Source organism: Fundulus heteroclitus, chromosome 10, assembly GCF_011125445.2.
Source record: "Fundulus heteroclitus isolate FHET01 chromosome 10, MU-UCD_Fhet_4.1, whole genome shotgun sequence".
Taxonomy (NCBI): Eukaryota; Metazoa; Chordata; class Actinopteri; order Cyprinodontiformes; family Fundulidae; genus Fundulus; species Fundulus heteroclitus.
Window position 1 is genome coordinate 26,317,733 of NC_046370.1, and position 26,347 is coordinate 26,344,079.

At 41.5% G+C, this 26,347-nt stretch overlaps 1 protein-coding gene across 2 annotated transcripts; it reads left to right on the forward strand.

Annotated features, from left to right (window-relative positions):
* Positions 1-188: 188 nt before the first annotated feature.
* Positions 189-26,320, forward strand: LOC105935693 (RAB3 GTPase activating protein subunit 1). 2 transcript variants are annotated; one of them, XM_021323434.2, is made up of 25 exons: positions 189-271; positions 359-414; positions 1,771-1,849; positions 1,943-2,069; positions 4,078-4,156; positions 6,779-6,898; positions 8,183-8,348; positions 9,672-9,771; positions 9,984-10,065; positions 11,049-11,117; positions 13,764-13,837; positions 14,094-14,186; positions 15,038-15,210; positions 15,590-15,691; positions 16,859-17,031; positions 17,141-17,173; positions 18,644-18,698; positions 19,190-19,507; positions 19,596-19,733; positions 21,321-21,548; positions 22,587-22,683; positions 23,089-23,192; positions 24,800-24,918; positions 25,122-25,224; positions 25,427-26,320. In XM_021323434.2, the coding sequence occupies exons 1-25, from the start codon at positions 254-256 to the stop codon at positions 25,646-25,648; spliced, it is 2,928 nt and encodes a 975-aa protein (XP_021179109.2). In that variant the 5' UTR covers positions 189-253; the 3' UTR covers positions 25,649-26,320. The 2 variants fall into 2 exon arrangements, with proteins under 2 accessions (XP_021179109.2, XP_012731684.2); XM_012876230.3 differs by lacking the exon at positions 17,141-17,173.
* Positions 26,321-26,347: the final 27 nt, after the last annotated feature.

Here is a 26,347-nt window from a genome sequence, read left to right on the forward strand (position 1 = left end):
CAGCTGTTGTACCTGTGTGTATAATACACACACATTATGTGTCCATACCAAACCTATATTTGGTACATACCAACTCCTCCATAGTAAAATGTATATATCTTCATAACACGAAAAACAGAATCGAGTGGGTGGAAGTGACAGACATTACTCACTCATGTCCAGTAGGCGGCAGTATAGCAGCTCTGGCTGTTTGCGATTCGCCAATGTAACAAAACAGAAGAAGAAGAAGTGGAAAACAAAACTGTGCTTTAACATGGCTGCTGACAACGATGTAAGTTTCTCTCGTCTGGAGTTAAGAGCAGGAGGTGTCTGTTGGGGAAGAGCTTTGTGATGAACATGTCTCCCTTTTCTTTCGCAGCCTGAATCGGAGGTCTTTGAGATCACTGATTTCACCACCGCGTCAGAATGGGAGCGGTAAGCAAAAGCACCACTTACCTCTCCTCTCTGGTACAGATGGGTGTGTGTTTACCGATCGGCCTCGGTGACGCCTGTCATGCCGTCGGTAGGTTCGTACACGTCCTCCCATCCCGACTGAAGCCTCGCTGGGAATCATCCCAACCTTAAGGCGTCTCTGAACGGCCAGACCTGCAGAGATCTACAGCGGAATTATGAAATGTTTATCCTGGATGTAACGCAGGTGTCCCTATGCTGTAGAGTTAGGAGAGAAGGCAGCGAGTTACCTGTCAGGAGTTGGAAGGAATAAAATACTGATACGTGTACAAATGAGATATGATCAGATGACAGGATGACGTTGGGTGTTTCACCTATAATCTTGGTTTGTAAAACTTACTGCTGTGCCATAAAATAACCTTGATATTTGATGCTCATGTTTTCTTTCCTCTCCGATTCTCCATAAAACGATCAAACATGACATTGTTTCTCCCTCGGTTGTTTCTGATAAGCGGAGAACCTTTTTGCCAACATTCCCTGGCAGCAGACAGGGCAGCTTAGCAGAACTGAACCTTGCTGAGCCCCTTTTCTGTCATTGCTTTGGCCATTTCCATCATGCTCTTCCCATCGGGTGGATGTTAGGATCGTTTACTGCCGCTGAACCCATCTTCCTTTCTTGAAGAAAAGATTTAATGCTCTTTCATGCATTATCAGCCTGAAAAGGATCCTCACCAAACCTCCCGTGGACTGATGGGAAGAGAAACCTGGTTTAAACATCCCAGCCTTTCTGTGCGTTTCCTGTGGAGCTACTGACTGCAGTCTGACATGCAACCTGTGAAAAAGGAGCTTGTTTACTTCAACATCCCAGCATCATCTTTTAGCCAGTGTAGATTCAGGTCTCATTGCTGAATCCCACTTTGCTGCTTCTCTCTAGCCCACCGGAGCTGTATTTTCTTTTTTGGGGGTGTAAATGACGGTGCTAGTTTCTCTTATTCAGGTCCTTTAATGGCATATTTATAGGAGTTTTTGTTAGTGTTTCCTTATCCTGACCTTGCTGTTTCGCTTGCACTGACTTTAAACTATAGACAAAGACCTGGGAGGCGCTACCCAGCCGCCAGTTGCCGATTGTTTGTGGTTAAACGGTGGAAGAGTTTCCTGAAGCTTGGGTACAACCTGACGACCGCAGCTCCTGACCAAAGGCTGTGATTATCTAACTGTTAGAGAGCTGCTAACAGTATCTGATGACTTGATTAGATGTAGGCAATGTGGTGATAAGCTGTTGGGCTTTTTGTTTTTCAAGTTTCATCTTCTGTCCGTGCACATTACTTATAGATGCATAGCATTCCTGCATTGAAGCTAAATTTTGTTATTTGTTTCAAGGTTTGTGTCCAAAGTGGAGGAAGTGCTAAACGAGTGGAAGCTGACTGAAAGCTATGTGGAAAAATTATCTCCAGAAAAGGTGATCTGCTTTCATTTATTTAATTTTTTTTCCAAATCATGACAATTAGTTATATGTTGTTGGTAATTATTTGATGATGTTATGTAAACCCAGGGTGCGTACGTCAACGGGAGCTGGGGAGAGCAGTCGCAGGACGTTCACTTTGCTGACTTTAAGTTCAGTATCAGCCACCACTTTCTCAAAGAAGAATGTAAAAAGGAGAATGGGAGGAGTGAAGAAGGTACAGTCATTTTCCAATATGCCTGAAAACTCTGCATTTTCACTATAAACGTACTTCTGACTTTCTTTGTTTTCCTCACTACCTTACATTATAAAATACATTTACTGGTGTCCTTCATCTCAGAGGGCAACTGAATGTAGGTCAAGACCGTAAGGCCAGGTTGTTTGAGACAACTGTGGAGGGCAGGCTTAAAGCAGCAGTTGTTGTTTTGAGAAATAACATTTTAGCGTTCAAACTTTGTAGTTTACGTTGATGGCACAGGAAAATCTTTCCCCGGGGGAGGGGTTCTAAGGGGCCACCTTAGCTGACTCCTCCAGATGTGGAGGAGCAGTGGCTCTCCTCCGAGCCCCTCCCCTCCCCGCATTCTGATGCATGTCTGATGAAGAGGATGCCCGTCGTTTTCCATCATGTTATTCCTTAAATGAAGCATCCTTCTTTGCACAATCATTTCCAGAAGCTCTAGAGGAGTGCCCAGAAGACAGGTCTCTATGGCTGACACCATCTGGACCTGCAGCCTTGTTCCTGAACTGAACCTCTTGAGGAACGTGTTGAGCTCATGGCTCTGTCCAGACTTCAATCTGGCCGATCCTCCTGCTTGAATCCTGTGATGACCTTCATCCCTGACCACACATCTCTTATTGTTATGCTGGGGCTTCCTCCTCTTCACCTCCTTGCTGTCTCTTGATCTAGACTCCAAGTTGATACTGTATACTCCAGTAGCTCCCTGTCTCCTTCTCCTAAGGCTCTTTTTTATTGTTTTTAATAGTTAAACTAGAGGGTTAAACTTGAAACTAAAACTCATAACTCCAAAAATCTGCAAATGCATACATCACTCAATAGTTTTACTGATATCCTGCACATGGAGGAAAAATATTCTAAAAGCATTTAAACTAATGTGGAGCTTTCAAATAGACCCCTAGTTTTAATTTCTACCAGGAATAATTTAATAATAATAATTGTTGTTTTAACTTAGGAAGTTTCTTATACTTTAGCTGACATAATTTAAGGTTTTTGAAATAAGTCAATAATTTTTTAACTGTATGCATGATGTATGCTAACATCACTCTATGCTTGTCCTTTGTTTGCTCTAACCCAGCAGAGGGTTTTTTTGTACTTTATTTGTTGTTCAAAAGTTTTTAACAGTTGAATAAGCAACAGACAATGATACAGATGATGACAATGGAAAACCAAAAACAGGGAACAAACTAGTGTATAAAAGAGGTATCAAATGTACAATAAAGTGTAAAACATGTACACGCAATAAGAGTAAACAAGGACAAGAACCACAAAATTGGCTATTGTCAAATATCATCCCTTAATATGAGATAGGTGGTCCATTTCTCCCAGAGGGGACCACCCTTTTGTTTTTGAAGCCTTAGTAAAACGGTTAAGTGCTCCATGGACTGAATGCTTTTCACTATGGTAAATAGGCCTGGGTATCATCTAGATACAATTCTCCATACATAGCTCACGATACAAGACGATTCTCGATATAGCTCAGCTCGATTTGACTTGACTACAATATCGATATTTATTACTTTCAGATGATATGTGTCATTCAATAAAAAAAAAACAAATATTATATTTCTGTTCAATTTATTGAACACTGATATATTAACTGGAAAATAAAGTGCATTTGGTTCAGTGCATTTAACGTATCACAGAAACCAAAACTGTGCCCAAACGTCTGATTTTAGGGACGAAGGTGCTTCTAAAATCCTGTTGGCCATTCCGCAAATTCGTCTCACTTCCTTACTTCCTCGCTGTGAACAGTAATGGCGTGCTGTAATAACGCCCCCTAGGGGTTGGGAGGTATATTGATTTTGAAAGCCAGAATATCAGTATTAAATCATTTTATAAACATCAATATTAATCTTTGTATCGTTTTTTTACGCGCAGCCCTAATGGTAAGCCACTGGTTTATATTTGGGGGCTCTTTGGTAAGCCGTCGCTTGGTAATAGCTTTTTAACCCAGCAGATGCTTGACATTCTCTTCTCTTCTGCCCAGATACGTTACCTTTGGCAATGCAGGACCTTCTGTCGATGCACAATGACTTCCCTCCTCGAGCCCATTGTCTGGTCAGATGGTGAGTTTATTGCTTTACATTTTCATGCAGGGAAATTATGTTAAAGACATATGGTGGAGGAAATAAGTATTTTGAGCCCCTGCTGATTGAGTGAGTGCGCTCTCTTACAAACAAAAACACAATTAGCTCCACAGGAGGAGTGGTTAATGAACACCATCCCCACTCTGAGCTCCAATTAGGGCGTCAGATTAGACTCAGACTATCTTCATTACTAAGTAGGTAGAAATGATCATTTATCACTGTACACGTTAGAGAAAGCAATCAGTCCAGCAGCACTAGTAGTACCTCAAGATGAAGCATGGTATTTAAGGTGTTCTTAAATTCAGCAACAAGCAATATTAACCAGACTGTCCGTTGAAACCAATGTTAAGTGGCAGCTAGTTGGCCAGTGGCAAAATATTATGACCATCACAGGCATGTTTCTGCTGAGTAATGTATCTGGACTTCACCAACCTGAGTCTGCAGAAAGCAGCGGGACTATTGTTGCTTCATGCTGCCCCCCTCTGGTCCTGTTACCTGGGTCTACATTACTAAGGAATCGCCTCGCTGTGTCAACGGTGACTTTCTCAGTGGGAGTTTGTAGGTTTGTGCAGAGATAAAGCAGGTGTGTCAAGTTTGGCTGCAGTCACATAGGAAGCAGTTGGCGCCGTGCACCCTTTTAAAGCCTGTTATTGTGTATGTGTTGCTCAAGGGCACAGTGGGGTCGCCCTGCACTTCGCACTCAAGTTCGCCTAATTTTGGGGGATGGTAGCTGGGCGCCTCAGATCTGAGACCCTCTGGTACATGATCATCAAGATGGAGGAAATGTTAGCGGTGTCTCCGCATCCGAAGCGTTTGACATAGTTTTAGAGACACTTAAGTGATGAAAATGTTTTTTTTTTAATCACAAAAATAATTAGCTAATACAGTCATCTTTCTTTACAGTCAATTTACTCTTGTTCCAGTGAGACAATACTGCCAACAACTGATGCCCTCATCAATATATTTGCCCCCCACTGAGCCAGTGGTGCCAGATTAATTTTTAATTTTTGAAGTGGTGTCTCATCAGCTTCCACTGTTTGTTCGTAGCACCTTGGCTGTCAGGCGCACATGCTTGTTTTCAGCAATGCTTATGTAGCCTTTTAATCACAATCATCAGAACAAGTCAAAAAGTAGCTTACATCAAGAATCTTTTTTGAAATGGAAACACTTATGTAACAAACTGCAGTGCCCATTAATATCTGTTTTTCCACAGAAAGGAGTGGAAAGGTATTTCTTTGTGTTTATTAGCGGCAAAGGGTGTTATTAGTAAAATAAAACACTTCTCTGTATGCCTCCATCTTGTCGTCGCTTTTCACGTCTCTGCGGTGCTGAAGATGCACCGGCTAACTGTCACTTGTCATTGTTATCCAAGTTACTTATTGAGAATCAGGATCATTAATAAAAAGCTGATTTATAAATACTGACCACGACAAAAGTAAATAACCTTCGCTGGTGCAAGGACACAGTTTGACGCTGATTAAGACGTGGTTCGCACTAGTAAGATAGCATCTCCGTTCATAAAAGCAGTTTGATGCGTCCTGGTTGTCTGGAGACATTATGTAACGGCCACTTCTGACTGGGATTGCATTCAAAAAATAAAACAATGCTACAGGTCCTGGTTATATTTTTCTTCTACTATTTAAAAGATGTTTACACATACAAAAATGATTGGTATTCTTTGCGAGCATATTATTTGGATGCGGTCTCTTTAAATCTAAAGGAGGCCTTTGTCACCCCGGCTGACCTCCAGGTCACAGAGCGTTCATTTTTCCAACGTGCTATGGAGCAATGTACCAATACTGATTCAAACTTCCAATGCAGTGCACTCGTTAAACATGAGGAGAGAGCCACACAGATGGCTTTAGGCGCAAAAACAGGATTTCAACAAATGTGCAACAATTTGTCAACATATTGACCAGAATGTAAGACATCCATGTATACGTTTTTTTTTTGTTTTGTTTTTTTTACAAAAAAGGTCAATTTTGGGGTGAGTTACCCTTTAAGTAAGTAAAATATTAGGTGTCTTGTGATTTAACGGGGTCTTAGAATGCTAGCTACAATTTTAACACATTTCCAGGAACTATTGGTGATTCCTGACGCTCACAACCGGGAGTTGGGAGGTTGCTCTGTCGTTGTTTTTTTTATTTATACTATAGTTGTGATAAAAAAGGTCTTTAGGGTGTGCTGATGGCACAGTAGGTAGTGCGACCCATGTATGGAGGCCTTTAGTCCTCGACGCGGTCCACCTGGGTTCGACTCCGACCCGCGGTCATTTGCCGCTTTTCTTCCCCCCTCTTCCTGTCAGCTCACTGTCAGTAAAACGCGTGCCACTAGAGCCGGAAAAAAAAAAAAAAAGGTCTTTAAACATCCTACATTTACCTTCTTGGAACTTGTGAACGTTCAGATCCTGATTGCTCCCAACAACCTCCTCTCCCCACCTTCCCTAGTCTGTTGGTCACTTTTTCAAAATGTTTCATTGAACATTTGTATTTAAATTTGAGTCAATGTCAATTTGCTAAAGAGAAAAGTTCAAGCCGTTGATTTTTAGATCATTTGGGTACAGTATTCCTGTGAATGTTATGGTCCTTTTTATGGCGGCAGGTACGGCCTGCGAGAATTCGTGGTCATCAGCCCCGGGGCGAACTGTGAAGCCATCATCAGCGAGTCAAAATGCAACCTGCTGCTCAGCTCCATCTCCATGTCTCTGGCCAACAGCGGCTGGTGAGTCACTCTGTCAGCTTATAGGGGACATACAGTAGGAAAGGTCATTTTACAAGATTCCCATTTTCATGTATTGGGACATAATAAAAATTATGTAGTTTGTATTATGTCTAAAAGGATTTAAAGCAATAAATTAAGACTGATTATTGCTGTTGTATTTACACTTGAACTTGGATTAAACAATTTTAACGTGTTGTCATTAATAGGTAATTTTTATATGCTTATATTTAACTTTAGCAATTAAAGAGTTAAAACTCTGTCTTCAACATAACCGTAAACACTTTATCACATTTAGGAAGAAATAAATGTGCAGTCATCGATAAATGCTCTAACAGTCTTAGGGAGCATGTGTGCATTCCCTACCAACAAAATCAGACCCATTTAAACTTATGGAATTATTAATATAAAATGCTTATCATTATTTATATTGAAGTAACTCCAGTTGCATTTATTCCAAATTAGTTCTCTTCATCTAGCACTAAACAACAACTATTGGCACTTTACAAGAGGCACAGGTCTAATCCTTGCCAAATTCATTACAAATCAGTCCAACTGCAGTCATTTGGTGACTTTCACATTCAGGCACATAGTCATAATGGTAGTACATCAAAAACAAAGTAGGCTCATCGAATAGTCTTATTCAAAAAAAATTAATATACATTCTGATGAGGCTTGTTTGTCAGATTAACTGTGCCTGTTGAAAATAACCTTTGAGTAGGTGTTAAACGTACTTTTCATTAAGCCCAAATTTCTGTCTTAGAAACAGTTTTTCTATTGTCTGATCTAATATTCTAATCTTAAATGTTGTGTTAAAATCAGAAAATTATAATTAACAGAAAAAACCCTTGAAACATAAATCTGTGTGGAATGAATCTATATAGCGTGTTTCACTCGGTGAAGGAACTGTTCAATAATATTCTCGTTTATTGAATGACTGTAATGCCGATCAGTAAAAAAGTTACGTAGCAACTCATTATTGGGGAATGGGATAAATATGTGCTCTTCTTCATCTGATCACAGTGTTGAACAATCTCAAGATAAGCTGCCGATTTCACCAAACTCAAAAAAGTCAGTGCCTAAACTTGGGGACATGGGTGTACGTGCTTCCTGTGACACTACTTCTAAAGCAGTCTTTAGCTCCTACAAACAAATGAACAAGAACTAATTCAGTTTAGGGTGGAAAAACACAATCTGTATGAAGTGAACATTAAACTAGTTATTGAGAAGCGAGGATTCACAAAAAGGTGTGTATTCAGACCAGTCTCTGTCTTCTTGTGCATCCAGTCAGGTCCCCATGTTTGTTCAGATCCAGCAGAAGTGGAGACGGATCTATGCCGGCGAGTGCCAGGGGCCAGGGGTGCGCACCGATTTTGAGATCGTCCATCTCCGTAAGGTGCCGAGCCAGTACAACCACCTATCTGGCCTCCTTGACATCTTTAAGTCTAAAATTGTAAGTAGTGAGGAGCAAAACCCATTGCACACAACTTAGATTTTTGCTTTGTGCAGTGTTTAGTAGCATGCTAGCATCTCATTTTATCACCAGGTTAACAGCAGGTGTGTCACTGCTGGGGATTTTAACATTCATATTGTGGAGCCAACAAACCATGCTGCTAAGGAGCTCTTTAACATGATAGACTCTGTGAGGCTCTCTACATAGCAGCTTTACAGCATTTTCCTGCTCATACTGACCATTCAAAGAGCTTTACGCTGGAGCCACGTTCATACGCCCATATGCAGATTGGCAGGCAACTTAAGGCTAAGTGCCTTGCCCAAGGGCCCATTCACATGTTGCAGGAGGAAGCTGTAATCAACTTTCCCCCCCAACTTTCAGAATGCAAGGCTTCCCATTGAGCCACAGTTGGCCCTCACCATGCTTCTTTGCCCACTCACACTTCAATAACAATATATATCGATCTATAGATGTATATCAATGATAGGAAAAAAAAGTCAATAAAAAGTTCAATAGAATAACAGTTTTCCTTCCTTATGCGTTCTAGTCATGTAGGCAAGAAGTGATTTAACAAACAACATTCGATTGCAAGCTAGCCCCAACATCTACAGTACACGCGTAAACATTTAAATGTTTTCATTTAATTGGTTTAGGACCACTGAGGCCATGTAAACGACACTGATTATCCTTATTTTGTTATTTTAAGTTTTATAAATCCTAAGCACTTTTTGTCAGTGTGTCCACTCCAGTAATAGTAATATTTATTTTCATGGCAATACCTCCAAAAGTCGTTTCAATATATACAGCTATGTATGAATAATTATGTATCAATTGAAGACATTATCCAGATCATACACAGCCAGTCAGCCACTGGTAATGGCTGTATTTTTTTCTAACAGTGTTCAGTGAAAATATCACAATGCATTGCGATGCATCGTAATAATTCAAGTATCGTGATGCATCGTGATAGAATCGCATCGTGGCATGTGAATCGTGATTCGAATCGAATAGTGACTTCTTTGGCAATACCCACCCCTACTTGCAACTGCTTGATGCCCAACACCACCAGTGAGGTAGGTATTTACTCATGCAAATACTTCCTCCTATAGTCTGGCATCTGGGTGGCACCTTCTTAGCCCCACCTTAGTCTTGGGCCTTGAAACACTGGTCCTCCATATGTAAAGAGAGATCAGGTGTCCCCTCTGCACTGGTGCTATGTCTGGAAGGCCAGTGTTACAGAAAGTCCTCCCCTAATCTGGGTAAAAACAGATGCTTAAACTAACTTTAGTGCACATTTTCAGTCCTTGTTCTCTCTTTGTGAAGGGTTGCAACCTGCTCCCCCTGCCACCTGTTGACATAGCTATTCGCTACACCTACATCCTCCAGGATTGGCAGCAGTCTTCATGGCCTCAACAGCCTCCAGGTAGGCACACAGACAGAGCTCAGTTGGTCTCATTAAATCTGTTTCATAACTTCATTCAGCACTATATCTTTGTGCATTGTGTTTATTATGGACGGGTGATATACTGTCTCACTCAGTGTTACAAAGTGTCACATAAACTCATCAGATGTAGAGCCGTTGTCAAGTAAAGGTGTGTTTTCTGTTTCTGGCTGGCTGGGGTGTGGTTCTGTCAGACTTTGACACGCTGCTCGGAGGTGAGGTAGGAGGAGTGGAGTTTGGAAACCTTCCCTTCGGAGCCTGCGAGGAACCAATCAGGTAGGGTATATTTCCAGTGCCAATTATCTGATATTCTAGATAAAATAATGAATAATAAAGTCTATAGAGTAAATATACACTTAGTACAGTACCAGATACACAGTTCTTTTTTTCAGTCAAACAAACAAACCATTTTATAGGACAATTTTCATACAGCTAAGTGTAGCGCAAAGTGATTTAAAGGGGGTACAATCAGAAGAGCAGACATAATCCCACTAGAAACACACACATTAGAAATTATCAAATTAAATTAAAAAACTAAAGAAGTAATGATAAAATTGATAATAAGATGATAACAAAACCAGATATACAGTTCTGATCAGAATTTTACATACACTCATGGGCATGGATGTCATTGATTTGATGCTTTAATGACACGCTGTTCTTTTTTGAACATTCAACATTACATTTAGTTTTCTTAAAACAAGAAACTTATGAATAAGAAAGAATTCTTGATTTTCTCTGATCCATACAGGGTCAACGGGAAGCATAGAAACTTAAACATATACGCAAACATCCAACTAACATTTATTGAAATGTTCTTTAGTAATCTGCTCCTTGTCCCCATCAGTAATTTTCTGGCATCATTCACGCTGGAACGAGGCATCTTTTATTGGCTAGAGTAAAGTTAAACTGGTTGATTTCTTGACACGGACCTTCTTTTTTGTATGGCCCACAAATATTCAATAGTGTTGAAGCCATGGCTTTAGGAAGACTATTCCAGAAGTTTAATGTTAGCCTGCTTTTTCCATTCCAGAACCACTTTTGGTGCATGGTTTGGATAACTTTCCTGTTGGAACATGGTGTCCATACCTAACAAGAACCTAATAGCCCTTGTCAATTAAAACAGCGACATCCTACAACCTTCAGCAGTACATTCTAGATTTTTCTAATTATGTTGCAGATGTTCTGTTAGCTCATGTGTATAAAAAGACCAAATAACAAACTAAAATAATTCTTATTTTCCCTGTTTTGTTTTAAAGTGAACTCCATCTTGCAACCACCTGGCCTCACCTCACAGAGGGCATCGTTGTAGATAATGACGTGTACAGGTGAGTGTCTAACCACCTGGAGAGGCTGCCAGTCTACCACAGAGCAAACACCAGCATATTTGTTTTGCTATTGTAAGCCTCCTGGGGTCCATTCTTCGTACGTCGCTAACTCAGTTAGCAGGATTTCATTGTTGACGATTTGGCATGATCTTGGATCGTTTGGTTCTTCGAAAGACTTCCTGCACTTGTTGTCATAGCAACATGTGTGCCAGCTTGAGCCTGCTCCAGGGCAGGCTTATTTCATGTAAACAAGATTAGATCACGGCTGTATAAGCGGAGGAGATGGAGAAGTCTGCCGTAGCCATGTCCATTTTTACGACTGCAACCTGTTGCGGAAGGTGCAAGAATAATTTACAGAGCTTTTTGAATTAATCGCGTATTGCGCAATAGACAGGATCCTTTAGCGCAGCGCGACAGTGTAGAGATTTTTCTTGGTGGCTGTTATAAACAGACAAACACATCATTTAACAGTGGCTTTTAAAGAGGAAAAAGTGGTGTTGGAGCCATAAATCTAAAATTTTAAGTTATTTGTATGGTGGTTTGCTTTTTATTTTTATCCTATTCAGTAAGAAGATTTGTTCGGGCCATTTTATTGTGAAGTTTAGTTTACTTTGAAAGGCTTACTTCCTGTCGAGCCGTATATTGTATTAGAAAAAACTATGGATGGATTATCTAGACACGGAGCAATACAGTTTTACCGTGTAAACTGTGGATGACTTGGAAAAGGAAGATTTTCATTTTTTATGGATAAAGATTGTTTTTTTTTTTTTTTTTGTTAAAATTCCCAGTTTGCACATGTCCTTTACTTCCCGTCTCTAAAGAATGACACTGAAATTTGGATCTCTTGACATAACAAGTGCCTTTTTAAAATAAAGTGTAATAATTAAAGGCTACCATTTTGTAGAATATTCTTGTATTTCACTTTTACTTGTCCCCATGTTCTAGTGGGTCCCGTGGCTCTGATATAAAATAACAAATAATATCAAATTATTAAAATGCAAACATTCATGCTGTAGAATGTGATAGAAACATCTACCATGGACAGTATTTACGCATTAATTTGTCTGCTGCTTTTTGCCAGCCCTCTCTCCTGGCTTTAACAGATTTTTAGGTGTTTTAATTAATGACTCAAATTCGGCATAACCTTCCATTAAAAGCTTTTGTTCTGCTGGGAAAAAAACTGTGGGCGTTCTTTGGCCATGCTGAACAGCCAATAGCAGCGTTGCTGATCATTGTTTCTACTATCGATACATTTCCCCTTTTAAACAAACGCATGAACGCACAGTTATCTCAGATAAGTCAATCCAGCCATACTAATCATAAACAACAGGTGTGTTTGAAGAACCCAATTAGCCGGATCATGATTAGCCGGATGAAATCATCTTGGATGTCTCATTTGATCTCTGATGTTTTAAGCAACGTACGAAGAACGGACCCCTGATGCCTCCAGGGGGGATGATACCCATGATATCTGGGTATCACTCCTGTGGGTGGATGGATGGATGGATGGATGGATGGATGGATGGATGGATGGATTGATTTCAACTGGTCATGGAAGCAATGGTGGCACATTCTAAATTTTATCAGAATATTCTGCATGTTCATAGTGTTAGCTTGAGTCTGTAGAGCAAGGGTGTCACGCTCCAGTCCTCACTGTCCGGTGTCCTGCAACTTTTGTATGTATTCCTGCTTCAAAATATCTGAGTCAGATGATCAGGTTATTAGCAGGACTCTGGAGACCTTGACTGCAGACTGAGGATGTAATTCAGCCCCTTGATTCACGTGTGTGGGACCAGGGACACATTTAAAAGTTGTAGGACACTGGACATCGAGGACTTGGGCCTGACACCCCTGCTGTAGAGGAACCAAAGTTATTCTGCTGGAAAGCCAAATTTACTGCAGATGAAACTGTAAGTATAAGAAATGTTTGCTCTGAAAGGAAGTTTGAAACAAAGAATTTGTTGGAACCTTGTAAGGTGAAATCCATCTGCAGAAAAGAATCAGATCAAATAGATTGAGTCAAAACTGAAAGCACAGAAGAAGCTCATGTGAATGTTGGAAAAAATTTGTGAACTCAATGAACTCCTGCTGATGTTGAGAATCCTCCAGATCCTGCTGTAAACTGTCTCTGCTTGTGATGGCAAAGTTATTGGGAACCAGAGTGACGGGTTGTAGGTCCACACAAGATTCTGGAGCGGCCCCACAAGTCCTTAGCAACAATGATGAGGAAAGAGAGAGGAGATCTCAGACGATTTGCCGATGCAGCAACATGCCCTTGTTATCTATTCAATAGCATATTTCTGTATTACACAAGTTGTAGGAGATGTTTCCTGATTGATCTGGCAACCAGTGAAAAAATGGAATTGGATTTAGAACTAAAGAAACAAGCTTTCAGCCACAGGAACGGGTTGAACTGAGATTGGTCGGTCACATGACCTGTAAAATACCCATTTTGTCCAAGGGTTCTGTCCAAGATGGATGTTGCTCATGTTGTGAAATCTGCAATGATCACAAGCCTTTTCAAGGTTATAAAACATACCTTCTATGTATGCATGCGTCTTGATAGTTATTGGTATTGTTGGAAGGGATTTAACTGATTTCCCAACATGGTAGGTGTGCTCAACCGTATTTCCTGTTTTCCCACAGTGACCTCGACCCTCTCCAAGCTCCTCATTGGTCTGTTCGAGTTAGAACAGCTGAGAACCTTCAGTGTTTGCTGGGTAGGTGGCTCATTCCACTTTCAGGGATTGTTGGACCATGCTCCATGTTTCAGTAGAACACGTTTGTCTTTACACAGTCATTTTGCAAGCGTTACATTTTTACTCATTATAAAACTTGTTTTAAATTCTGTGGTTTGTGGCAACCTTGTCCTTTAAACAGTTCAACATGAGACAGTCAGAATTTCCCGTTAGCTTTCATTCATGTCAAGCAGTTAAACCCTCCAAATGTTTTTTTGTGGTTTTAATTTCTTTGTAGGAGACTTTATCACCGAGTTCTTTAAGCTGTGCTGTCGGAGGGAGTCTGCAGAGGAGATTCTGGGTAGAGGCCATGCAGAAGAAGAAGGCCAGGGTCAGTTTCCCCGCTCTACTGTTTCATACACTACAATGATCAGGACTGTTCCTTTTCTTTGTTTCAGGAGCATCTTTACATGAAATAGGTAAATATCAGGGTTACTATGCACACTGGAGAAGCCTAGAAAAGTCTGGAGTTTGTTTTTTTAACCTTTTTAAGGTTTTCTCCAGGATATGAAAAAAATTGGGTATGGAAAGATATTTTATTTTCATATACACAGTTTTCTAAGCAACAATCTAATAAAGCTTAATAAATATAGTGGTTTTTGCAATGATTTTTATTTAAAGGGTATTTGTTTGTGTTGGATTCGCCACATTTCATCTTGATTTGAATATATCAGTGTATTGCTTTTTCACTCATTAAAATGTGTAGTCATCTATAAAAACAGATTTAGGATACATTTCACTACTGTTCAGGCTGATCTGGACCTGGGGTTCATAAAACGGGTTTGGGTAAAGGCCAAACCACACCCTGAACTGCTCCTTTTTGTAGGTATAACAAACCAAAGCAATGAACCAAAGTTCACAAACTATACTTTAAAGAATCTACTTTTATTTTACGGCAATCCGATCCTTTGATGGGTCCAGAGTTACAGAACTTTAAAATGAAGCTGGTCTAAGTTAGTCCAGGTACAGATAAGACTGGTATTCAAGACGTTTAGGATGAATGTTCTGCACTCAAATATCCAGAATGTTGCTAAAACTGCAGAGAAATAAAATCAGATTCTGAAAAGCTTGGATAGTTGATGATGAAACTGTGTGGCATCCCTAAAATCTTGTTGTGCGGTGCAGTCTTTTTGCTAACTGCTTGCCATCTTTGTAGTAAGTGCAATGTTTTTCCCCCCGTAGAAAACAGTGACATCAGCTCTGCTCTGTCTAAACTGACGGAGCCAGCAGCGCCTGTGCCGCTAAGCAAGCTGTCCGTGTCCAGTATGGTCCACAGCGCCAGAAAGCACATGCGGCGGCGCCGGCACATTGATGAATCCCCGCTTAACGTCGATGTCCTCAATTCAATTCTCCTGGTACGTTTCACTCATGCAAGCTGGTTCTGTGTCAGAGCGGCAGAACATTTACCCCCTGGAAAATGAGTCAGTGTCAAGACGGATTCCTGAAAGACTAATTGACAGTATGCTGCCCTCAACGCATGGGCCAATCAGACGAGCTTTCTGAGCTGTGTGAAAACGAAATTTCGTTCTGTATGCACTCTGTGTATACAAAATGACAATAAAGAAAGTCTAAGTCTAGGTTGAGACGTCACTAGACTTTCAGAGGGCTTGAGAGGGTGAAGATGAATTTTCATTAAATTGATGAATTTTCATTAAATTGAGCATTAGGCAGCGGCACATGTGTGGCTAATGAATGTAAATTGTGTTTAAAGTGTTTTCTTTTTCCCTCTCCCAGTACCTCTTCCCAGATGCTGCGGTGGAGAAGTCATCGGACAAAGAGAAAACCACCCAGACAAACTCCGTCAGGACATCTGAGAAAGAGAAGAGCCCAGATGACGTATGTTTGGCCACTAACATGCTCTGACCTATCCCCATAAAATTATCATTTTCTCTCCAAGAGTACAGGTCAAATAGAAGAAAAAACATGCTCCACACACATACATGTAGGAAAACAATTTGACAACCTACAGGGTTTTTCTAACTAATCTGGATATAAGGATAATAAATTGTAGCAAAACTGAAATATTGAAATAATATAAATCATCATATTCCCATATAAAATGGCCAAAATCCAACATAGACCTTTCCTATAAGATGCACATGATGAAAACTTGATAAGAAATAGTTCACCCTGAGAGCAGACTGCAACATGCTAAATGAGGTCTCCAAAACCCCTCCACTATCATCACAGCACCTACAGCAGGTTCTTGTTACTGGTGGTATGAAAGTCCATGCCTGTCCAATCAGAAAGAGACTGAAGTTCAACCTTCCTGGGAGATGTTCGAGGAGGAAACCTTTACTGTCCAAGAAAAACATGAAGTTCACCAGAGGGAGTGAAGACAAAGACCAGGACTTCTGGAATGATCTTCTTTGAACAGATAAGTCCAAAACGAAACCAGAATGAGTTTGGTATAAACCGACAGCGTTCCAGGAGAAGAACCTCATAGCAACTGTGAAGCATGGAGGTGGAGGTGTCATGATTCTGGGATGCTTTGCAGCAGCAGGACTTGGTCAGCTCACCATCATAGAGTCCAGCATGAATTTTCCTGTGGATCAGAGGATGTATGAGGAAAATGCGAGGCCAAAAAGAATTTCAGCTGAAGCAGAACCTGTATCACGACAATGACCCAAAACATACCATTAAACCCTTCAGGGGGCTGGCTGGACATTAGGAAACATGAAGTAATGGACCTAGTCAAAATGAAGATTTTGAGGGACATGAAATCGGCTGAAAACACAAGAAACCCCTCGGGCATCATGCAGTTCAATGTGAGCAATGGGTCAACCTTCCCTGAGACCGAAGTCAGAGACTGTGCAGGAGAAAGAAAAACTCATCATCAGTCTGTTTTTATTTCTGTTCTGCTTTTCTAAACTGAAGATACTACCCAGAAATGAAACTAATTCCTCACTGTGAGGAAGCCATCATAAATGTCTTTGTCTTCATTTGTGAGGAAAATGCTCCTTTTGAATAAACGAGCTATTTCCTGTGTGGGCCTGTCTGCAGAACCTGTTCCTCCAGCTGAAGTCGGCGCCCTCGGACAGTTTGACCTACCGCCTGGCCCTGTGTCTGTGCATGGTCAACTACAGCTACGGGGGACTGCCTGCTGTCACTCACCTCTGGCAGGAGTTTGTCCTGGAGTTGCGCTACCGTTGGGAAAACAACTTCCTCATCTATGGGTGGGTGAACACACGCTTCATCTGCAGACTTTCATACCAATCATTTTAGATTTTAAGGGATTTACATCAACATGTCACCATGACAGCAACAGACTTGTACTCCTTTCAGTTTCCATTCTTCAACTACTGTTGGTGAAGATGTGTAAGTATTCATACCTCTTGAATTACCCCCCCCCCTCAAAAAAACAATTTCAGTTCAGCTAATGGGGTTTAGCAGTCACCTACTTAGTAAAAATACTATACTGTTGTGTATAATTTAGTCTCAGTAGAAAAATGGCAGTTCACCCAAAATGGTTAGAGGAGGACACCACTGCAAACCCTCCAAACACACGGCTGGCCAAAGAGAAATCTGGTCTTTATATGGCAACAAAACACTGAACTCTGATCTACAAGCAAAACTATGTTGGAAAACTATTTCTAAACCTCACTCTGTGGACACCGTCCCCGTAGAGAAGCATTTAGGGGCAGCGTCATGCTGTGGGGAGGCTTTTCTTCGGCAGCGCAGGTGGGAATGTAAATACAGGACAATCCTGGTATTATAGTGCCACGGCAAAATTAAATAAGCACGCTGAGATGTGTGAGATCAGTCAGTTTTATTTCCTTGCAAGAAAATCAGAACATCACATCCAGATCACAATGTGTGATCTGAGGTTTAACAGAACACACAATCCAAATATATAAGAAGGAGGCCACTCCTCCTAAAACACCCCAGAGTTTTAAAACCTGGGAGCATGGTGACCTCTGAACCCGTACTTCTGCTCCTCAAAACATCTTTTTTCTTATTCACCGCATATCTTAGTTTAGTTCCTGCTGAGCACATACCCCCTTTCCTGGTGCGACATTATAAACCACCTCTGCTCTAAAAAAAGATCCTTGTAAGAGTTTTAAGTCTTAAGCTCCTGAGACCTAAGAACCAAAGTCCAAACATAGGCTTTTAGAAACCTGATGAAAGGCTGAAAAAGATTGGTTTGTCTTTCAGAAGCTGGGGCAGATGAGGTTTGGGGGACTTGGAGTGGGGGTCCATGGGTGGGCCAGGAATAGGGTCTGGGCTTGAAGGAATTTGGGTATATTTAGGTGGACAGTAGGGTCTGGAGGCAGGGAGCGCCTATCGGGGCCTGTATGGTGCATCCGGTCAGTCAGCCCAGGAGGCGTCTGGGTTCTAGGCTTCCGGTGGTGGGTTAGATTCCCAAGGCTGGCCCGGCTTCCCCCAGGTTGCCCCCACCCTGGCGGGTTAGTTTCTCTGTGTGGGTTCTCTTGTGGTGCCTTTGGGGATCTCCAGAGGGAGGCGTTCAGGGGGCATTCAGAACTTATGCCTGAGCCACCTCAGCCGCCTCCTCTACATGTGGAGGAGCAGCGGCTCTGGATGGCTGAGCTCCTCATTCTACCTCTAAGGGAGCACCCAGCCACCCTGCAGGAAGCTCATTTCAGCCGCTTTTATCAGGATCTGGTTCTATTAGCAATGACCAAATTTCATGACCATAGGTGAGGGTAGGAATGGTGACGATGAGTGAATCTAGAGCTTCGCCAAGATAGCAAAGTACTTCTCTAATGCTGTAATCTGTAATAATAAATGGAAATCTAAGTTAGGTTTTAAATGTTGCTTTGCTTGCAGCTTAACAGGTGGACCTCCTGATCTCCGCTGCTGTCTGCTGCATCAAAAGTTTCAGGTAAATATTACAGCCGACCTGTCATAGTGCAGTAACTTGGAGACAAAAAGAGGAAAATGAACATTTATTTGAGACTGGGTACATTGCAATGAAATAAAAAAAAAACATTCTTTTTGCATCTTTTTTTGTTACTTTCCTGTGTATAGTTTGTGTTGTGTCTTTTAATCATGATGATGTTGCTTTTACCACCTATTGTTTTTACCTGTACAGTGTCCATGAGTGTTTTGAAAGGCGCTTGAAATAAAATGTATTATTATTATTATTATTATTTTTCAAGAAAATTTGTCCAACATTTTCTTTTGTCATGTTACAAGGAATACGGTACCATTTTAAACCCGTTTTCAGATGCATATAATGTATCAGAGTCTGGGAATCAAATCATATTCAGACTGATTCAAAATATTGATCCCGAAATGCAACTTTCTAAGATGTGTTCCTGCTAAGTAAGCTAGTGGATTTTAATCAGGTGTTAACTTATTTATTGTGGATAGATGCTGAACTGCTGCATAGACAGGAAGAGGGCGAGAGATGAAGCCCGCAAGACGCAGGAGGGAAACAGAGAGAGAGAGCGTAAAGCATCCGGTGGAAAAGCTTCTGCCTCCACTACAACCAGAGAGGTGTCTCAAGGCAAATCCTGGGACTCGTGGAGTGACAGCGAGGAAGAGTTCTTTGAATGCCTGAGTGACCAGGGGGAGATGGAGTCTTCTCAAAGCGAGGGAGGAAAGGTCAAAGCCGAGGGGAGGCTGCAGCCCTACAACAACATGACGCTACTCAACTCTGCAGAGCCTCTCTATGTTCCTGTTACGCAGGTAGGTAACTCTCTCCTGGCTTTTGTTTCCAGTAGGAATTCCAGCTTCACAGACCCTCTGCTGCAGAAAGTCTGCTCCTCCTTTTCAGGAGCCAGCTCCTATGACAGAGGATCAGCTGGAAGAGCAGTCCGAAGTGCTAGCTAAACTCGGCACATCAGCGGAAGGTACTCACCTGCGTGCTCGGATGCAAAGTGCATGTTTGCTCTCTGATATGGAGTCTTTTAAGGTAAGGCCTTCACACACAGCTACACCATGTTAATGTGTCCTATGTGTTTGCCTAATAACGCTCTACGGCTGGAGACTGATATACACTTGTGAATAAAATGAGAACACTTCATTAATCCTTTGACTTGAACAGAAAAAGTTCACTAACTAATGTCTGATCTCAATTTCTAGTTTCTGGAAAAGAAAGTCATTACATCACAAGGACGTATTAACAGTGAACCTTGTTTTCCACCTAAAACAAAACATATGTAGAAACGTGTTCTTTTATTGAGGAAGACGTTAGGACACTCTACCACCTAGTGTTGCCCCTTTGTTAGAGCACATGTGACAAACTCGAGGGCCGTGGGCCGAATCCAGCCCACCAAGACAATTTATCTGGCCCTCAAGCCACAAAAGGCACATCATGTCATAAAGTACAGGTATATATCCTTTTAAAGTGTATAAAGTAGCTAAATCTGTGCCTCTTGTAGGAAATGTTGATTTTTTATTTTATTTAAAAAAAACTGTGTAGTAACAGTGTACTACCACTAGATGTCAGTTTTTCTACAACACATTAAAATAACCCAGTAATGTCCAAAAAGTGATCCAGAATGATGAGAGTTTAAAGTAACTCATTACTCAATATGAACTTTTTTTTGCAGATAAACTGTATAAACTGGGCCTGAGGGTGCCACTTTTGTTACTGTCCAATTTTTTACACTTTTGAAATTATGAAATCAAGCATGCCATCTATACAAGTACAACCAGCCCTTATAATGACTTATAGAAATGAGTTTGACAGTTTGACAGCCCTGCCCGACAGCATCTCAGATCACCATCTGGGCTTGGACTAGGCCCAGTACTTGTGGTTCCTCAATGATCGTATTTGAGCCATCGTCATGTTGCAGGGTCATTTTCTGCTTTCACTATAATTTTCTTAGAGGTGTTATCAGATTTTATTCAAATACCTCTACACAGTGGAGTCCATGCTGGACTCTGATGGTGAGCTGACCAGTTTCCCTGAGCAGTGACACCTCCACCTCCATGCCTCACAGTTGCTATTAGGTTCTTTTCCTGGACCGCTGTTCTTGGTTTATACCAAACCCGTCCTCTGTGCCGGTGTCCAGATGATTACGTTTTAGACTCATCAGGCCAAAGAACACTGCTCCGCATGCTCCTGCTACATCCACCAGTAGACTTCCAGTTTCACTACTGTTCAGCTAGCAGCACTCCAAGACTCTGACAGCGTTTGTTTATGTCCTGAGCTCAGTGTTGTTTTGGAGGTCCTAATCTAATGCCTGATCCTCGTGCAGCCTTGGTAAAGGCAATACTAGTTTACCATAAACAGTCAACGCTAGGCTGAGGTTAGACAGGCTGGGCGATACTCTGGAAGCTGACTTTGGAACTGATCATTCACCAGAATAAAGAAAAAACACTGAAAACCTAATTAAAACTACTACAGCAACAGGGTGTTGCACAAAAAACAGGTCTACGTAGAAAGACTTAATCTAGAACTTGGAAAGAGGGTATGTGGCCGAGGTGTCAGTGATGGGGCTGTGGTACAGCTGGACTTTATTTTCAGGTTGAATAAATCTTGTTTTTCTCGCAGGCTGCCAACCCTGGCTGTGTTTTGGAGGACTTTGTCCGCTGGTACTCGCCGAGGGATTATGTAGAAGAAGAGGCGGTCGACGAGAAGGGAGATCCAGTTGTGAAAGGAGAACTTAGTGCAAGAATGAAAATCCCAGGCAACATGTGGGTGGAGGCGTGGGAGACTGCCAGGGTCACACCTGCACGGCGCCAGAAAAGACTCTTCGACGACACCAAGGAGGCAGAAAAGGTGACGATCTGTCCAGCTGACACCACATTGGGAATCAGTTTAAAACAGGAAGCAGATGCTCTTCAAGTGATCAGACACAATCACTTGTGGGCTGCACAGCCTCAGGAAAATATTTAGTTGCATAAAATTGAGATGACGGCGCCCCGGCTCTCTCGTTTGCTTACCGTTGTACAACTTCGCTACTGCTGTCTGTGAACGATCTGAGATGCTGAGTCCATCCAAATGACAAAGCATGCTATTCAAATGCAGATCGTGAATGCCTGACACTGGAATTTAATATACTACCAAATGTTGTGTCCCGGCAGTCCATAGTGACTGTGACGTTGCACACAGTGACGTATCCATGATTGCAATCCCAAACATTGTCCATTGGTTCTTAGACCCCTAAAGCTGCTACCTTAAATGAAAGATCTTTCCTTCCTTCCTGTGTCAATTCTCTCTCTCTCTCTCTCTCTCTCTCTCTCTCTCTCTCTCTCTCTCTCTCTCTCTCTCTCTCTCTCTCTCTCTCTCTCTCTCTCTCTCTCTCTCTCTCTCTCTCTCTCTCTCTCTCTCTCTCTCTCTCTCTCTCTCTCTCTCTCTGCTGTGAAGTGATCTTATTTTGAGGTGAATGTGACGGACAGAGAACCCTGGGAAACGGAGGCTGGGAGATTCTGGTCTTTTTACATCAAACCTGAGTAGGAACGATGTATAACGTCTGTAATAATCTGATTGGAGCAGAAGCTGACTGGCTTTGCATGATAAAGGATCCATGGCTCATAGCACAGAGCGATGACTCTTTGTTAGGTTGGCTACAGCACCCAAAGGCAAGATGAGTAAAAGGTTTTCCTCGGTTAGTGATATTTTAAAAGCATTTCCTTTTGATGAAGCGCATATCGTCTTGCTTTATTATCAGATCCAGCTCCTTCGGTCTTGTAAAACACCACCTTGTTCTACAACTTCTTTAACTGGTTCAAATCTTTGAAAAGTAACCAATAAAAGGCATATTTCTATGTCATCAGTAAAAACAAAGCACATTACGGGATTTGTCTTTGTTTTTAGGTGTTGCATTATTTGGCCATGTTGAAACCAGGAGACCTGGCTCATCACCTGCTCCCCTGTCTGCTGCATGCTGCTATTGTCAAGCTGAAGCAGGAAGGTGAGTCCTGCTCAGTTTCATGTCTGTTTTCCAACAGTAAATGCTAGAGTTGTCCTCAGGACAAAGAACGGATAAACTTCTGTTACGTGAGCCTAGCTTAACAAATGTAGTCTACACGGAGACGGCAGAAACACACCTTATTCCACCTTTGAAGTGTTTTATGAAATGAGCTGCGTCTGTTCACTGCTGCTCTGAGCGTCCCCGTACATAGCTGCTAGACTTTTATCTTTTAGTTAATGCAGCCCTGCCAGCATGCACAGGAGGCAGCGGCGTCTCATCGCAGATCAGTTTGTACTCCCATGTTTTCTGTGTGCTGCTTTTTTACATTATGTAGCAATATTTTGGTTCTTAAAGGAACTCCCGCTGTCGTCCTTTCTGACTTGTTTTTTTATATTTCTCTAACAGAGTCCATAGAAAACATCCCATCAGTGGAAAAGAGCATCCAACAGGCCACAAGTCAAGCTAACAAACTGCTGCACTCTGGGAACTGTGACAACAAGAAATTAGAGGTCAGTGCTCATTCTTCTGGACTTCCTAGAACATCTTTTAAAAGGAAAAAGAATCAGGAAATGCAGTTCTAGTGAGGAATTTTTTTATAGATCTAAACAAATTATAACACTGTGAAAAAGTTCAATATTTCTGTCCCTCATTTTCACAAAAAGGGAAACTTATATTTTGCTCTTTGTTTCATGTGAGCTTGATGATCATGGCTTTCAGAGAATGAAAACCCCAAATTCAGTATTTCAGGAAATTAGTATTATAGAAGATCAATAAATATCTGAAGCAGGAATGTGAGGGCCTCTCCCTCTTCAAAGCTGACTGTGCACTTTCTGAAATGAAATGATAAAAATATTGAACTTTTTCATGCTATTCTGTTTTTGGAAATTAACTTGTGTATTAGTTCCCTTTCCTTGATCTAACTGCTTTTGTTTGTACATTTTTATCAAATAGTTTGAGTTTCATCGACAAATATTCATTTAAGAATACTTATATCAGCTTTAGGAGTGTGACGCTGTGAACCATTCAGGAGTGTGTTAATCAAATATAAAAAGTTCTTGCTCCTAATCAATCTAAGAAGGACAAAACTATCCATTCCCAGGAGTTAATGTAAGGCTGATTTTATTTCTGTTTAACACTTGGCATCAACCCAAAGGCCTTCATCTCCCCTCTGTTTCAGAAATGTGCTGACTCATCCTTATATCCACTTCTATCTGTCCGCTTGATCCACTTCCTACACAGCTAATCAGGGTGGGGGGTTTGGGCGTGGTAGTAATCGACTGGAAAACTGAGAATTTATTTAAAAAATATATATTGATGGCAATGTTGAATTCAATTACACATTTAAACTTAAAAAAATTACACTTTAAAAGTGGTAGTTTTGTAATTTAAAGAAGATTGCAGTTTATTAAGTTTTACTGCAGCTGACTTTTCTTTGCTCAGCTTTCAAAAACATTGGTTGGAGAGGGGCGGTGAGTTATACTTTCTTTTTAAATCACGGAGGGCACCAAGACAGGTTTGGGAACCACTGGACTAAGGAACAAAAGCATTTATAGTGTACCATACAGTGAAGGAGAGGAGCATATGACCACAGGGACTAGAAAAAGCAGTAGATTTTAAATTCTTTTTACTATTTTTCTTTTGAAATAAATCCACATTTATATTTCTAATACTTTAGCCCTTAATAATACAAAATAATGTTGAATTAAATGCCAAAAACATTAAGATATATTCTTACAGCAATCCAGGATTAGAGGCAGACTAGATGCGATGAGGAAATGTTTTATTTCATCATGAGACATGACTTTGATTTGGGGGGAGAACTTGTGAACATCTCTGGTGACCTCTTCCACATACCAAGGTATTCTAGGGTGAAACATGAGTGCAAATGCACTGAAGCTCAGTCCAGGCTTGGACATCAACAGGACAATGATTCCAAACACAGCAGCAGATCCTCCAAAGAAAAGACACGAGGTGCAGTGGCCCAGTCAAAGTCCAGACCTCATTACTGGAGCGACTGGCAAAGGGCTGCACTGTCCTGGTTAATAAACTAGGGAATGATGTGCGTCCCCTTGACTTCTCCATTTCTACTGACATCTTGGACTTTTTCTATATGCAGGATTTTATCAACCAGTTGGTTACTATGGAGACTGTCATCACTGAAGCTCGCTCGCTCAAGGCCAAGTTTGCTGCTGATGAGGAAGAGGATAATGACGAAGCTGCAGACGAACTAGAGAAGTAAGTTCAGCCCCAGCGTTACTTTAGCAACGTTTCAGCCAAAAAGAACACATTTGCTTTTAGATGTTTCATGTCGAAATATACGAAGTGGTGTGGTTCTTGCTGCTGAATAATCTCAAGATGACAGTCTTAATGCATCAGGACATTTAGCGGTGTGTGCTGTTTGATTTGAAGCACTGTATTTAGTGTCTTGTTTATTGAAGGTTTGTCACCTCCCTGCTGGAGGAACCGGAGGTGGTGGTGATAGGCGCTGGACAGGCTCGCATTGGCAGAATCATCCACAGGCTCTTCATTAATGCCCAGCGGGTAAGCAGCTTCTAACACACAAGCTTCTCTTCTGGACTCCCATCCGCGTTAGTAACTCTATTTGTGATCATAAGAAAAAACAGTATATTCCTACTTTTTCGCTGTAAGAACTTTTCTTTACCACTAATATATTTATCCTATTGTAATCCAGATCTCCTGTTGAGTCCCAGTTTGAGACATTTTGCCTCCTGTGTTCCCCCAGGCTGCCCTTTTAGCACCAGTGGACGATGATTTGGAACCAGGCGTCGAAGGCAGGAAGATCCCAGACTTCCCTCCTCCTGCGGGCCGGGAGATCCTGCTGCGGACATGTGTTCCACGACCAGCGCCGTACTCTAAGGCTTTGCCACAGCGACTCTTCTGTGTGCTGATGAAGGACGAGTTTAGACTGGCGGGGGCCTTTTCTGCAGACACTTCATTCTTTTAACAGCAGCTCTGTTGTATGGTCTTTTCCTCAGGCACCCCATGTTGGTGCTTGCTGCTGCTTTGCTGATCCTTCACTGTTAAAAGAAGCGTCCCAGGTCAGGCTTGGAGACTGGCTTTCTGGTTAGAGGGGTCAGCCTCCACTCTAATGTTGGTGGTTCTATCATGAGGAACCACCATCGTGTGCGGAGGCTAAATGTAAAGCATTCGGTAAAGAGCTTTTCTAGACCCTAAAGCAAAGGATCGCACAGTTAAAACGATTTATTTGGCTTGTTGATGGAGGTCTTGGTTTCAGTGTTCTGCAGTCAGCTCACTTCACTGTGGACATTCAGACCACACCGTGCGGACATTCCCTATTCAGATATATTTCTGCTCTGCCAAAACGTTACAGGGATACACGAGGGGGGAAATCAATACTTGATTCATTGCAATTCAAACTGTAACTTTTAATTCGTGCATGTTTGCTGAATGTTTGGTTAATATTCCTTCTCTACCGTAGACTGAAACCACCATGAAACGAGAGTGAATGCTTCTTTCCCCCCACTGTACATGTGCTGACATTAGAAATGTGCAGTAATTATCTATACCAATTTAACATAATAATGTAGTCATTATTTGAGCTTTCCTGCATAAACTGTACAATTGTAAAGTGAAATAAAATAACAGAAAAGTCTTCCTCTTTTGGCTTTTCCCTTTCAGGGGT

Coding starts and splice junctions, on each gene's coding strand:
- LOC105935693 (XM_021323434.2), top strand. Junction 18,699..19,189: donor TGCTGCATCAAAAGTTTCAG/GTAAATATTACA, acceptor TATTGTGGATAG/ATGCTGAACTGCTGCATAGA. Junction 23,193..24,799: donor GTGACAACAAGAAATTAGAG/GTCAGTGCTCAT, acceptor TTCTATATGCAG/GATTTTATCAACCAGTTGGT.